This window comes from Rhea pennata, chromosome 1, assembly GCF_028389875.1.
Source record: "Rhea pennata isolate bPtePen1 chromosome 1, bPtePen1.pri, whole genome shotgun sequence".
Taxonomy (NCBI): Eukaryota; Metazoa; Chordata; class Aves; order Rheiformes; family Rheidae; genus Rhea; species Rhea pennata.
The window spans coordinates 161,979,849-161,994,682 of record NC_084663.1 but is presented as its reverse complement, the minus strand read 5'-3'; the positions used below and the strand labels follow the sequence as shown (position 1 = coordinate 161,994,682).

Below are 14,834 nucleotides of genomic sequence, written 5' to 3'. Positions count from 1 at the left end.
TGAGTGGGATTAGAATTGAGCTCATGAGATATATTCTAATCTCTGCTGAGGAATTACATTACATAAGTGACAACTCCGTGCCATTTTAAGAAATCAATGGCAGAAATAAGAAATGAAGTGGATTTCTCAATATAGGCCATGTAACTACTTCCCTTTTGAATTCCCCTTTAGAAATGATGCAAATGTTAAACTTTTCTCACCTAATCAGTAATACCTTCCTTCTGTTAGCAAACACAGAGAAAGGGTAGACTAACTACTTTAATCTCCATTTATCCCACAAATTAAAAATGTAACTCTTTGAATGATACTTTGTATATCCCTTTTCTTGGAAATATTGCAAAGCAGAACAAATTTAATACCTTCAAAGTAATGCCTGAGGGACTCATTCAAAGTACAGCCTGGGCTACTTCAGGAGATAGCTGAGGAGAGTCAGGCTAACCACAGCCAAAGAGATATGTTTGTCTTAATCTGAGTAAAGCTATGCTAGAGAAAGTGGAAACGAAGTATGTAAAACATCAAAATTGCATAGGTCTTTTGTTTAAATGTTTCCACAGAACTCGAACCTAGCCTTAAAGTTAATCTTTATTTCAAAGAATAGGAAATAACAGGGAATTATTTACAAGGCCACAGTTCATAAGGGGGGATACAGTAGTTTGACTTCATAAATCATAAGCAAGCAATGTTAATTGAAACCTTAGTGGGTTTTATTGTATTTTCAAGGGATTGTACATCTGTTACATATTTTTTAAATGCTGGCAATGATCAAAATGATATACTGTGGGACATGCATAACAGTGGGGACGAATAAAAGACTTTCTGTGGCTATGGTTGAGGTCATCCTAGAATTGAAACCCTTGAAAACCACAGGCTAGAGTGTTACATATTATGGTATCATGGCAGGCATTATGTCATCTAATTCTATTCTGTATTTAAAGTTGTATTAAAAATATTTAAAAGTCATTGCCTGCCTGAATGTTCATGGTGCATAAGTGTGCATGACCATCAGCCTATTCCTCTGAAAAAGGAGCTAAATCAATTGACTGAAAGATAAGCTGAATCAATGGGTACTCATTCATAACTCCTCTGTCAAGGCCATCAGAAACTATGCTAAATTTTCAGAAAAACACTGTCAAGATGAGGTTGAAGGTATCATTGAGGTAGGTGCATAAAGTCTACTAGGGAGTCCAGTAACGGAGCAGGATAGAGCATGACTCTGCAGGCTGAGTCTACAAATCATTTAAAAGTCATCGGTGAAATAAAGCAGTAGAGGGAGAAGGGGACAGATACAAAGGGAAAATATATGAGGTGGATAAAAAATGCTAAAAAGACACTTGAACTGAAGGCAACTGGAAAGTCTGCACATGGTAACCACTCTCTCAGCCGTAGTCAGTGCTGCAGCCGCTTTGTGCGAGTCAGGTAAGCGTTCCCGCCACTCCAGTCTACAAAACGGGAATGACAGTTCCTGGGGATGTTTGAGAGGTTTAATTAGCTATTGTTTGACAAGGATCATGATCTTATGCTGATGTACTTCTATAATGCAAGGAAATCTTTATTGTTAGGAAATTTAATGATTCGTTGGCTATATGCAGCACACATATAGAGTATGTATACATCATTTAATATCTTCATAAGTGACTGTGGAATGGGAGGCCTCATTTTAATTTTCAGAGAGAATTTCTGACAAGCTTGTGCAGCCAGTGAGCTGTGAGAACCTCTCTAGCTTCTTCCACAGAATTCTATGAAAATACAAAGTTTGTACTCCAAAGTACAGCCTTTACAAGGACTAGGGGGAAAAAAATCACCTTTCAGTGCATGTTGACTCACGTGTGGTTCAAAACAGAGGTCTGCAGACCTAGAGCGTCAGATCTAATTTGATTACTGTAGAAATGTGAATATAACATTAACATCTGAGTTTTGAGTAGTTTAAAACAACTTCCAGATAGCAATGAAGTTACTGCTATGAAAACTAATTACTTGCCAGCGATATCAGTCAGATTACTCTGGTAAATACTTATCCAGGCATAGGCAATAAATGAGAAAATCTGTCTTGTTGGCTCTCATGTTTCTCGAGCTTATTTGAACAGACCCTGCATTTCCCCTGCACTTTTAGTAGCTTGTGTAGGACTTCTCCATCTACTTTACTACACTGTGGCTAACAGGAGTCTATCTGTGAACACCTGGCAGTTTAACCCAAGTTGCTCGTGTTAATTAGCTGTACCACTAGCAACTCTCCACTTTTAACTCTTAGCCTAAGCTGAAGGGGGGAATAGGAGGGTCTCTTGTATTCTCAGTGCCCAAAGAGCCTGTTCCTATGGACCAAAGACATTAGAAAAGGCAGATATCCTGACACCATACCTCCTGCTGCTGGAGGCTTGCCTAGGGTCTGTAAATCGGAATTTAATTTTTGGCTTGACAGGACATCCCTATTGAGACTTTAAAGGCTTGCAAATGCTGCTAATATCTGTGATATGAAAACCAAGCGACTAGTGCTTGGCAAGGGGCGTGGAGATTTATAAGATTTTATAAGATTTCTTTCACGGCAAAAAACCCTGTCAACAGCTCATGCAGTCAAATGCTACCCAGCTTTTCTTTTTCACAGATGAAAATGTGTGTGGTGATTCTTGAAATAACATCCTTGGATGTTTCCATCTCCCGGCATATAAAGTGACATTCCCCAGAGTTTAAGCACTGCAAAGCAGTTTGGGCCATTTACTCAGAGAGCTATCGTGTCTTCAGAACAGAAGATAAAAGAGATAAATAGCCAAGTACAATATTGTACCTCAACAACCTAAAAGCCAATCTTAAAACTGAATGGAACAATGGAGAGCTTTTATTTCTTGTTTTTTAAAGAAAAAAGCTCAATGATTTCCTTTGAAAGCTGTTCAGCAAGCTCCCCCTAAATCCTATTACAACTTAATGTGAAATGCATCTGTTTTCATAAAAACAACAGTGGCAACATTCATCCTTTGTAGTCTATCCTTTCTTATGTTTTCCATCTATTCCTGTAGATTTTTCCACTCTAGTAAAACAAATGCAAACAAAAACTGATAGCATTTTAGCCAGAACATTTATTAAGCTGGTGCTGGAATTCAGTTTGCTCCTGCTTGCAAACATGCCACATTAATTTATTGTTCAAGAAAGAGTATATAGCTTAAAGGAATTGTTCCAGTTCTGGCCTACCATCTCTTGAAAGTGAAGTCTGTATCTGACTACATCTAACAGCAAAGACAGATATAGGTTCTCTATGCATGCATATACACAAGCTTCTCACTGTTACTGAGTTCCAAATGTATTTCACTGTATCCAGCCCATGTATCTTACATTAATTCAACATCACTTTGGTACAGCATCATTTTTTAGAATCTGCACATGTAGGTCTAAATATAATATTTATCTAAGACACAGCCAAGTCAGTGGGTGAGACATTTTGTCTTATGAATGCTGTTTAACTGAATTGACATTCAGCAGACTACCGGGCATATTAATTCTTTGAAAGATATATATTTAGAAAAACTCAGACAAATGAAGAATAGAAAGAACAAGATGTAGCACACTCTTTTTATTAATGTCTTGCCTGTGGAACAGTGCACTGAAGGTAACTTTGATCATTTGCAATTTCTGCACGCAAATGCACTGTGCCTCATAAGCATACGTGATTCATAAGTATAGGAATTTAAGTTTTGGCATCTCCAGTCCCTTTAACCTTCACCATCATTTATTATGGAATTAAACAATCTATTATTCAAAATTATAGTTAATGTGGCTGAAGTCTTTAACCTGTTTTCCCTCTCATTGTTTCTTAATCAGGTAACAGACATTAAAGAAAAATTAAAGCTCTCTAAAAAGTTTTGGTCAACGTTACCCTACACGATCTGCAAAGATGAACGCGTGACAGCTGGTTCATCAAACGAGGAGGACTGCTGGAACGGCCACACCAAGGCAAGGTGAGGTGGACCCCTCTCCACTGCAGTCAGTCCAAATCCCCATTAGGCCTGAAGCAATAATGAAATGGAGGGTATTTTACGAAACTGTTTATAAAAGTGAAATGGAAATGGGGAGAACAAGTAATGGTCCACATGTACCTTGTAGCTGAGATTAATTATTGTCAAGGTGCCCTTAAAGCTGGAGTGAGAGTCACCATAAATGTGCCCAGCATGCCAGCATGTGAACACAGAAAATTTTCATTGGTTTAGCTCCAAAAGGATAATTGAGATTTCAAAAAGCTCTTTAGCTCAGTTTAGCATCCCTGTGTTGGGACTGACAGCTTGTGAGGCAATTGCCCTCTTTGGATATCATACTGGGATGAAACAGAAATTGGAATTTAAGCTCTATTTACTATCGGCTAGCAAAGCTTATAGCTATTTGCTAAAAAAAGGAGGGGGGGGAATGAAAAATAGCCAGTACATAATAAACATAATCCTTCTAGTCAACTTGTGTAGAAGGCCTGACATGATCTTACTTCATCAGAGAAACTGTGGTCGTCTGCCCTTCTTGTGACAATTTTTCTGTGAGTTTTAAATTTGAAGTTTGCTTGGCTCTAGTTGTGACAGAGCTGGTGCAGGTGGATGAGAAAGTATCTCAAGAGGACCCACATGGATTCATCAGCTGGTGGAGGAGAGGATCTGATTGTCACTGTTAAGAATGGGCGGGGGGGATTGACCCAAGGACAGTTGAGGGCAGTTAAGTTTCAGCTCTGCAGCAGTATCCTGTGCTTTTTGGGGAGACAGGAGGAGTTGTGGATTTGAATGTCCACTGAGTACTGATTCTTGACAGCAGTAATAGTTTCTATCACTCAGTGACTAGAATCTTTATTTTTCTGTTATCTGGTAAAATAAACAGTGCTAGAGCAATAAGAGAGACAGAGAGAGAGAAGCAGATAAAACATACATGATAATGTACAGATAAAATGAACTCCATGAAGATGAGACAACATAGGAAAAAACTCACAAACCTTTTAAATATCATTTTGAATGGATGGATGAGTGGATGGATGGACAGATAGATAGATGGCACCCACCCCTGCTACCCAATCAGTTTTATAAGGAAAAGTTTGCAGGGAGTTTTCTGCACTTTATGGGGAGATATGCAATAAGTATAAATCCTTTCTCAGTGCTTTACCACACAGTGCTCAAAAGAATTCATTTTTATAGTCCAGAGCAAAGGACTCTTTGGGCTGCTGGTAGACCATTGAACCTACTTGGAGAAGCACATGAATAAATCTGTCCAAAAGCACAGGTACTTCTACAAGTCGCTGCTCAGTTCCCAAGTCCCAGCTCCAGAGAAAGCCCCTGGGGACCTGAAGGAAGGCAACTAATGGGAACATCAAGCTATTACAGTATTCATGGCAAAGGAACAGAGTGAAGAGAGAAATAAAAAAAGTGTTTTCATCTTCTTCAATAATATTTGTTCTTGTAGGTGGGCTTTGTGACCCTGGGCAGGAGTGCCATCGTGGTTAAACGGAGTTGTGAGGCCTCACAGCTGGTTTCCACGTGTCACATCAGCATACACACTCAAATAAGAGATATATGCTGCTCTTTTCACAAAAGAACAATCAAACAGACTTGCTGAAATCCCTCTTCGTTTTTGTGACCAATGCTAGTATTTGTACCACATCTATTCAGCTATTCTGCTGTCTTTTGCTTCTGTGCTTAAGCAGCTTGGTACAGGTACTGAGTTTGCTGGAAATTATGTAGGTGCATTTTAAGCATGTAGGTTTTCATCTTCCTTTTGTGGTATTTATCTTATGAGAAGCTTGGTTATTTTGATGATGCCTTCTGAAATTAATGTTCAGAAGCTGTTAAGAAAATATATCCTCTAATGATAATGTCCTTGATTAATTAAGACATTTCCCTGGATGTAGAACCACAGCTTCACAGTATCATGTGAAAACAGTTCATGTTCAGCCAGTCTGTCCAGTTTCTATTTCATCTATATTCACAAAGGAAATGTAGAATCACAGTCTTAATAATATAATTCAATAAATGCTTCAGGTAGAGAGAATAGTAGTATATCAGAAAGAAACTATAGCCATGCTATGAGCTAGATGTAAAACAAAGCTAAAATTTTTATTCCAAGAATTACTGAGAATGTAATTAACTATATATGGAAAATCACCTCTTGACCTGTGAATAGAGACATAAAGAAAAACATAAATGTTCCTTTGCCCATACAGATTAGCATCTGGTATCAAATACTAGTTAACAAGAACAAGGATGGCAGAATTTATGCATATACATACTGTGCATATACCTATTTACATTCACTGTGTCGCCCATCATAAGCATCCAGTTTATCCTGTGATATATGAAGAATTGCATTTTGCATTCTAGAAAATAGGACAAAAGCTCATGATAGAAAAAAGAAGCTTAGCCACCTCATCTTTTTCCTAGACTTTACTACCGCAGATAAGAAGACAGTGGGCTGCCTATCTAGGGGAAAGGAAATTGCTGCTGGTTTTTTGTTGATCAGGCTCCATAGTGGCAGCAAGAATTAAAATATTTAAACTGCCAGATGCACGCGACGTTTTGTTTTTCATTTTACCTATCGTCTTTTAATACTGCTTTTACAGAGGCTGGTATCAGAGAAATTAAGGTTAGCCTTTCTCCTGAAAGAGGCATTACACCAAGGTCACTTGTGGCTGTTGCAATCTCTAGGTATCACTCTGCTACCATGATTACTTTCCAGTGACCAGTGGGGGCTGAATGAAGGTCACCAATTATCCGATAATCATGGGGCAACAGAGTGATCCACTTGGCATTCCAGAAGGAGCCACTTTGCATGTCGCTGATACTATACAAAAAAAAATTCTAATTAGGTCACCTCAGGTAGAAACTAAATGGTGTGGAGATTAAAAAACAGTTATTAGATGGTTGAATCTCCTTTTTGAAAGATTTATATCAAAAAAATTATTAATAGCTACTCCAGACAAAGCGCCTTTCAGAAAGATGCCCAGCAGGACTTTTCCATCATATCTGTATTCATAAAACTACATGAACATAATTTTATGTTTAAAGAATGAACATCTTTTGCAAGACACACAGATTTTTTTAAGATATTTAGAAACTAAAACTATCATTATTACCAATCTTTAAAATTTTAATTTTTCCTATACACAGATAAATTCTTGGTAACAACTGATTACTTCTTCACTAATAGGTATTTTAGAGAAATTAAGGAATTTTCTAAGGAATTAAGGAATTCAGGCTTTTGAATGAGCTAGGCCAAATCCCAGGTATTAGCCCTTGAATGAGCAAAGTGACTGTTACTGAAGTGAGGACTGTAACCAGATCTACAACCATTCTACTGCCTGCAAGAAGAATCTTGAATTATTTCAATCAACTCAGCCAAATGGTTTCAACAAACCCGTCCGAGCGGTGGTGCTCAAGTCTTTGCCACCATGAGTATAAATATATCAATATGTCCTAGCTCTAAAAGACAGTTATCTATGGAAGAGATGAGGGCTGTGTTCTGTTCAATGAGGAACTCACCACTCCTCTGAGCATAATAAAGAATAAATAGAATTATATATGGAACAAATGGTAATTAGAATCATAAAAAGAAAACAAAGAAAAGTAAGAAATAAAAGGAAAAAGGAATGACATAATTTTCAACATCTAGTACAAAGCTACAAGACATTTCACCAAAACAAACATAGGACAATCTCAGCAAGCCCACAACTTTCTTCCTTTCCTGCCACAGGTAGATGAACCTATTTACCCAGTCAAGGGCCCTTAATTATTGGTGATATTTTGATGGGAAGAAAGAATCACTAGAGCATTGACTGCCTAGGAAAAGGGACTCACTGCTGACCAGCAACGCTTGCAATGAGAATGAGTTGAATGTGCTTTACCTGGAGGTAGACAGAGGCAAACATTTAGCACCACCCATGAAAGCTTAAATAAACCTATCTTTCAGCAAGCATGAAAACTGGCAGCTCATAATTGATGGCTAAAGTCTATTTTTGCAGCTTCTTTCTTCCAATGAATTGGCAGATAAACCATTCCCTCCCTCTCCTTCTGTTTCCTCAAGCTTTGCTCCAACATGGAGCAAAAATTATTAAAAAAAAAAATTCTGAAAACATCCTATGGCGATTAGCTCCTGAGCAAACTGAATCAGATGAGCTGATCTTGTTAGCCAAGCAAGCCAATTTTCCAGTGCACTTATCTTTCCAGCCCAGATATGACTGCTTTCCACCAGCTCAGCCTGAGTATAGTACAGTTATATATTGTCCTGTACCGCCTCTGATTCTGGACACCTGGAAAAACTCCATTACTGCCTAGGTGGGATGCTCCAGTCATACTGTATGCAGCTGCTGCAGTAGCAAAATATGGAGAACGCTGCCTTTTATGTCAGATATCATTTCAAAAAGAAGAACATTCCTCCTTTTTTAACAGCTATAGCTTTTATATAAATGACCTGAAAGATTCATCAGTCATTTTTAGACTTGAAAAGGAAGCAGATATCCTGTAACATTAGCTGGATAATAAAAAACAAAAAATAAAACAAAAATAAAATAAAAAAGTGGTTTTAAATAAGCTTTGTGAGGCTTGGCCATGATGTGCCAAAAGACATTTATGTTGTGTCTGCTGAGACAAGCAAGAACTGTGGAAAGGCTAAGAGGAACCGAAAACATTAATATTTTAGAAAACAATGTACATTACACTGAACTCCAGACATAGCTGAGTAAGGAGCAAACTGCAGGAAACAAATGGTAATGTCCAGCTTCTCTATCTCTATGTTCAGAGAATTATGATAGGTTTCGGGTTTTTTGTGATTTTTTGTGTGTTTTTTTTTTTTTTTTTTTTTTTCCTGGAGGGATGCAAATAACAGATACTGATTCAGGAGATTCTGATTCTGTTTTTTAGGGGGGTTATAGCGGGCATATAGTTCTTGTAACGGCCAGGCATACAAAGAGATTGCTAACAAGAGCAGAAGCAGCAGCAAAGCTTAAAATTCACAGGGGTTCCTCTGCTTACAGAACTGCAGCAAAAGCAGCTGTGTTCAACCACTTTGCCCAGCCAGTAACAAATCTGCCGTCAGAAAGCGGTCCCAAGACGTGGCTTCCAGTTCTGTGTGCCTTAAGTCTACCCCCATACACATCAAAATGCTCTTGTCAGAACATGTGCTCAGCTGCCTCGCAGAAGCTGTCGCTCAAGAAACACCTTGGGCTGTGTGCTCCCCTATCTCTACCTTTAAAGAAAGGAAAGCAATTGAAAGATATTTGTATTCAATGTAAGATTTTCTGCCTTTTTTTTTTTTCCTCCGGAGGAAGGAGGTGAACCAGTTCAGTAATGAGCGTGGAATTCAGCTTCAAATTCAGACATGTAAATTCAGGCATTTAAATATAGGTGCCTGAGGCTGAGCTAGTAGACAATGAGTCAGTTGTGTTGTCCAGGCACTGGTGTCATTTAGGACTGCCTGGGATATCTGTGACAGGCATGATAGAGGACCCTTCTGGACCAGAGGCTGGACAAGACTTGCTAGAACATCTCAAAAATCACCAGTGTTAAGGTGCCTGAACAGAGCCCCAGTGTCCAGTCAGAAATCCAGGCAGATTTCAATTGCCCAGTCACATATACCTACCACTATGTGAGATGCTCTAAATATTCAAGACACCTTCACAGAGCTGGCTGATGTTTCACCAGACCTATCGGTATTCAAACCCTACCAGAATGGCAGCTTGGCTGCCACCAAGCAGCATATCCCACTGTACCCAAGACTCAATTCAGTTGTCTAAAGAATAATTGCATCTACTATCATTCAGATGTCCTAAACATCCAAAACCGCTGCACCAAGATTGTAGATAGGAAGCAGGACCTATGGGGAATCCACACCTTTCTGGACTGATAACTAGCATCTTCAATGAATAACTTAAAGGATCTCAAACAGCACCAGCTGCTTGTGTGTGCAACTAAATCCCAACAGATGGAACTACTTAGTATCCAGCTAAAGGCAGGTGTGAGCCCAACAGCTGTCTATCCTTCACTGGCAAGATTTGCCACTGAGTAGTATTGACAATATCTTCACTCACAAGAGCGGGAATAGGCTCGTATGCAGGCACCTGCATTTAGACATACAAGTTTTGGCATCAACAGAAACCTAAAGCTGAATCACACCCTAACCCTCTCAATTCTTTGGTCAGATGCTGTAAATGCTGAGATGCTCATTTGCCTGGGAAATTAAGCACTCACCAACATTTAGGTGCTTATATGGTAACAGGTTATTTGATCCTGTGTGATTGGCTTACAAACCTAGGTGAGGTGCACTGGACCGTTCTTCTGAAAGGTGAACTGCTCTCTCTGACACCTGAAGAGTACACTTAGGGGCTAGCAGTATTGGTAGGTTCCCTTCCTTCACTCACCAAGCCAAATATCTGAAATAAATGTGCATCAGTGCCTAAACTAGGTGCCTAAATTACTCATGGTAGACCACACTGGTACATGTGCTTAATGTAAAAAGTTCTGAGTCATGCTAATCTGATATTAAAATGCCTAAAATCTGATGAATTTGCTTAAAACTTGATGAACTGATTAGTGATGCTCCCTAAAGAATTATGTCAATATCCCTCTAACCTAAAAAACAGATTTAAGCAGTAAACTCTAGCTTTAGATGCCTAATTTGATAATTATATGTGGAAGAGTCAAATCCTGTTTATGCTGAAACCAGTCATTTGACCACACCTTATATTTCCTCTATTTGGAAGAAAATTTTCTCTTACAGATTTATTGTAATGAAGCTGTTGATTCTGTATTCTCAACACTTTGTATAAATCTCCCTCTGATTTGCCAATGAGTTGCAAAATCTCTCCTTTGTGTATGATTTATTATACTTGTTAATTTTAAAGCAATTATATCAAAACAAGCTAAAATGGTAAGATCTTCCACACTAGGAGTGCTTTGCGTATCACCACATCCTGAAGGGGAGAATGACCAGCTGACTGAATCTCTACAACTCAATGGACTGTCCCATTCAAAGTTAAATGGTCTCCATATGAACATCAGATCCACACTGACCACACTGTAGAATCTGAGCCTTCATAAAAAGCACACACTAGAACACTCTCTAACTGCATTAAGCGTCCAAAATAACTCATATTCTTTCTATATAAAAAGCTTGCTACGTCTGTACATTCTCCTTTTCTTATTGACGATAAGACAAGATGAAATCAAACACAAGCCAGTCAAAGAAAGCCTGTGAACTGCAGTTCAGAGGTAGCCATAGCTTCTCACGGATGGTTTGTGATAAGGAGGAGCTAATGTTTCCCAAAGAAAGAAGGAAAGCGATCCACACAAACACTGAGATTTCAAATCACTTTTAGCTATTAATAGCTATGGCCATTGTCATGGACAAGATACTGGACAAGATAGACATCTTCTCTGAGTTAGTAGGGCAATTCTTACATTCTTACTTTTTTTAATCAGCTGCACCCTGAAAACACTGATTTACTTCTAGGCTGAGCAATTTATCTACAGCAGCCATTTAATTTGTAGAGACCTGTGACAGATGGAGCTGCCATTCTTTTGCAGCCCCAAGCTTCCCTGTGTGCCAAGGTCTCCATCCTGCTGCCTCCAGGTAGCTCTGCAGAATTATTTCCAATTTCTATCTGTGGTGATTCATAACACCGTTGTCTGCAGTTCTCTGTACCATGGGAGGTAGCCCTGTATCCTCACCGTACTTAAGACTGTACCACAGGAGTCTGGATGAGATCCCTACAGCATTGTTACCGCTTTTTATGCTGCTAGCAAAACTTCAGGAAATGCAATTTGAGGCCGGGTATTTTTGGCAGTCTTGTTTCATTCTTGTATGTTCCCACTCCCCTCGGATTATTCTCTTGTAAGCTTTCAAAGACTGCTGATGACAAATGAATCTCATCGTGCAAAGCAAGTACCTATTATGATGTGACTAAACCCTTCTCTGGCTCAGCAAAGCAGTCATCATCTTGTGAACCTCCAGGAGCAATATGAAACTTATTTTCCCTTAACCATGGCTTCAGCAGAGAAAATGCTTTCTTCTCTCTCACTTTCACATTTATTTTTAAGGAATATATTTACTTCCAGACCCAATAGGAACAAACCACTTGCACTAGAGCCAAATTTGTATATTGACAGAAGTTGGCATTGGCACCAGTGAGAGTGAAGTAAAATACTTCTAAAACTACATTTGGCACCAGGTATCATGAAAGTTTTCCATTAGTAGGCTAGACTGTTCTATCATTAATTGCTGAGTATTTACCCACATGAGGAGTCCCACGAACATCAGTAGGATAGCCTGTTTTGTAAACTAATTATCAAATAGATCACATCCTGATAATGAACATGAACATGAGCATGATCTGCCCCAAACCCCTTGCAATCTAAATGAGACAAAAAACACAGATGAATAAAGACAGACAAGAGAGTACAAGCAAACAGTGATACAATATTTTCTCAGGATTACTATGCCAGCACAGAGAAATAATATCAGCACTTCATCAGCCTAGCAGCTGTAGAAAGCCCAGATAATTTTTAACAGAGATTCAAAGCAGGAAAAGAGGTAGCTTTGCAGACGCTTATAAGGAGAGTTCCCTGAGTACAGGCAGCATCAGGGGCAAAGCATGCGTATGTAACAACAGATAAAAACTGTCGTCATAGATTGATCAGGGGCATGGGCTGATTTTCCTACTAGAGTTATATCTGCAAAAGCACACTGGATGGCTGTGAGCAGCATAAGACTGCATTTGTCAAGGTCAGAGAAGAGAGTGCTGCAGTAGTCGAGAAATTATAAGCTAAAAGCCTGAATAAGAATTTCAGATGTGTGGATGGATAGGAAATGTCTTATCTTAAATATGTTATGCACACTGCATATATGAGATGCAAGCTTAGCCCGCTTGTATTAAGGAATGAGGACAAATAAGGAATTGTAGACAAATAAAAGATAATGCTAGAGATTTGTGAACTCAAAACCCTGTTTATGGGCTTGGATGTCAGGCAGGTTGGAGATGTTGTTCACAGTGGTCAAAAAATGGGATGCAAAGAAGAACTGGAGAAAAAACAAGTTAGATATCTCCTTTAAACAAGGGGAGAGCCATAAGGTCTTCTGAACTATCTCAAAACAAAGATGTAACAAAAGAGTACATAATTTTAAGCACAAAGAGGTAAAAATAGAAGAAAAACATTAGGTGTGATTAAGTGTACAACCAGTTATATAAGTATAGGATCTGAACATGCAGAAACTTATTGTTAGCTAGTAAATCTCATCCTTGGGTTATAGAGTCATTGCACTTGCTGGGTAGGATGTGGACAGTTAGAAGGTTGAACAGTTTAAATTCTTTCTGGTTTCTCTGTAGCCAGGCTACTAAAAAGAGCCATCAGAGCCTGTAAAATTAAAAACATATTTTAAAATGTCTTAACTGGAGCTGTTCAAGAACTATGTAATTGCTATCACTGTCAAATTGCTTAGCACGGCATTTACTGTACAGTCTTTAGTTCTGGAATGTACTGTATTTTCAACTAATCATTCATTCTGCTATCTAGATACTTGCCTGAGATTATGAATGATGGCTTGACTAACCAGATCAACAATCCAGAAGTAGATGTGGACATCACAAGGCCAGATACCTTCATTCGACAACAAATCATGGCCTTACGCGTCATGACTAACAAACTGAAGAATGCATATAATGGAAATGATGTCAACTTCCAGGATACAAGTAAGAAACTGTTAGCTGTCATTAAACAAGTTTATGGGTTTTTTAAAAAAAAATATATAAATCTATCTACTAGTTCTACTAGAAAGGTTTTTCCTTGGTCTTTGTGCTCTATGCTGTTGACAACTAAAAAAATCCCATAACATTCCGATTGTATTGGTTTCTTTTGTTTCTCTTGCTTATCAGCAAACCAAATGCATCAAGACATACAGTGCCAGGAGTTCACCCTTTTTTCAGACTAAATCACGGTGGCTTTCATTTGGATGCTTTATTCAGTGTTGGAATCATAAACGCTTTCCAGTCCCCAAAGTGTTTGTCCACTCTGGGACACCCGGTGTTGGTTCCTTCCTAAGGACAGGAACGGAGAGAAGAGAGCAACGCTTTAATGTTGGACCTCACGCTGTTTTTCTCACTTCCATGTACCAGGTGATGAAACCAGCGGCTCAGGAAGCGGAAGTGGCTGTACAGATGACATCTGTCCCACCGAGTTTGATTTTGTCACAACTGAAGCTCCACCTGTCGACTCGGACAGGAGGGAGGTGGAGGCCTCGGCCACCCAGCCTAGCCAATCCCTGCCTACATTGCTCATCATCTTCATCATCCTTGTACTACAGAGACAGTGGAGATAATCCTGGATCTGGTTGGAGAAACTGTGTTTTAGCTACAAAAACAGCCAACTTTCTTCTTTTCTTATATTCTTGGACAGTGGACCATGCCACAAATACTTACAGTTTTTTATGAGAAGAGAGCAGTACTGCAACCTGCTTCCCTTTTTGTTTTCCCAAAGAGTACCAGGTGCCAGACTGAACTGCTTCCTGTTTTTTTCAGATATCTCTGAAGACAATATCCACTCTTGAGATAATTCTTTCTCAAATCTTTATTACAGGAGACTTTCTGAGCTTCATTTCCTTTTATGCTGCAGAAGTAAAAGGATCTTACAGTGTATGTTTTTCTTAACAAAAAAAAAAAAAAAAAAAAAAAAAAAAAAAAAAAAAAAAAAAAAGAGGGAGGAAGAAACCAGAAAAAGTTTTCTTTCTGAATCAGGCCTGACTCAAGGCTGCTGCATTTCAACAGAAAATAAACAAAAATAAAAAGACAAAAAAGAACAAAAAATGCAACCATTCTTCACTGGCAGCCAAGTTTCCTTTAG

The 14,834-nt window shown here is 38.8% G+C and overlaps 1 protein-coding gene across 1 annotated transcript in view; it reads left to right on the top strand.

Annotated features, from left to right (window-relative positions):
- Window positions 1-14,623, top strand: part of GPC6 (glypican 6) — a 748,058-nt gene extending 733,435 nt beyond the window's left edge. Inside the window, exons 8-10 of the mRNA XM_062575905.1 lie at window positions 3,808-3,944; window positions 13,512-13,687; window positions 14,111-14,623. Coding sequence (XP_062431889.1) covers window positions 3,808-3,944; window positions 13,512-13,687; window positions 14,111-14,313 — 516 coding nt within the window. The 3' untranslated portion in view covers window positions 14,314-14,623. The remainder of the gene's footprint in view (window positions 1-3,807; window positions 3,945-13,511; window positions 13,688-14,110) is intronic.
- Window positions 14,624-14,834: the final 211 nt, after the last annotated feature.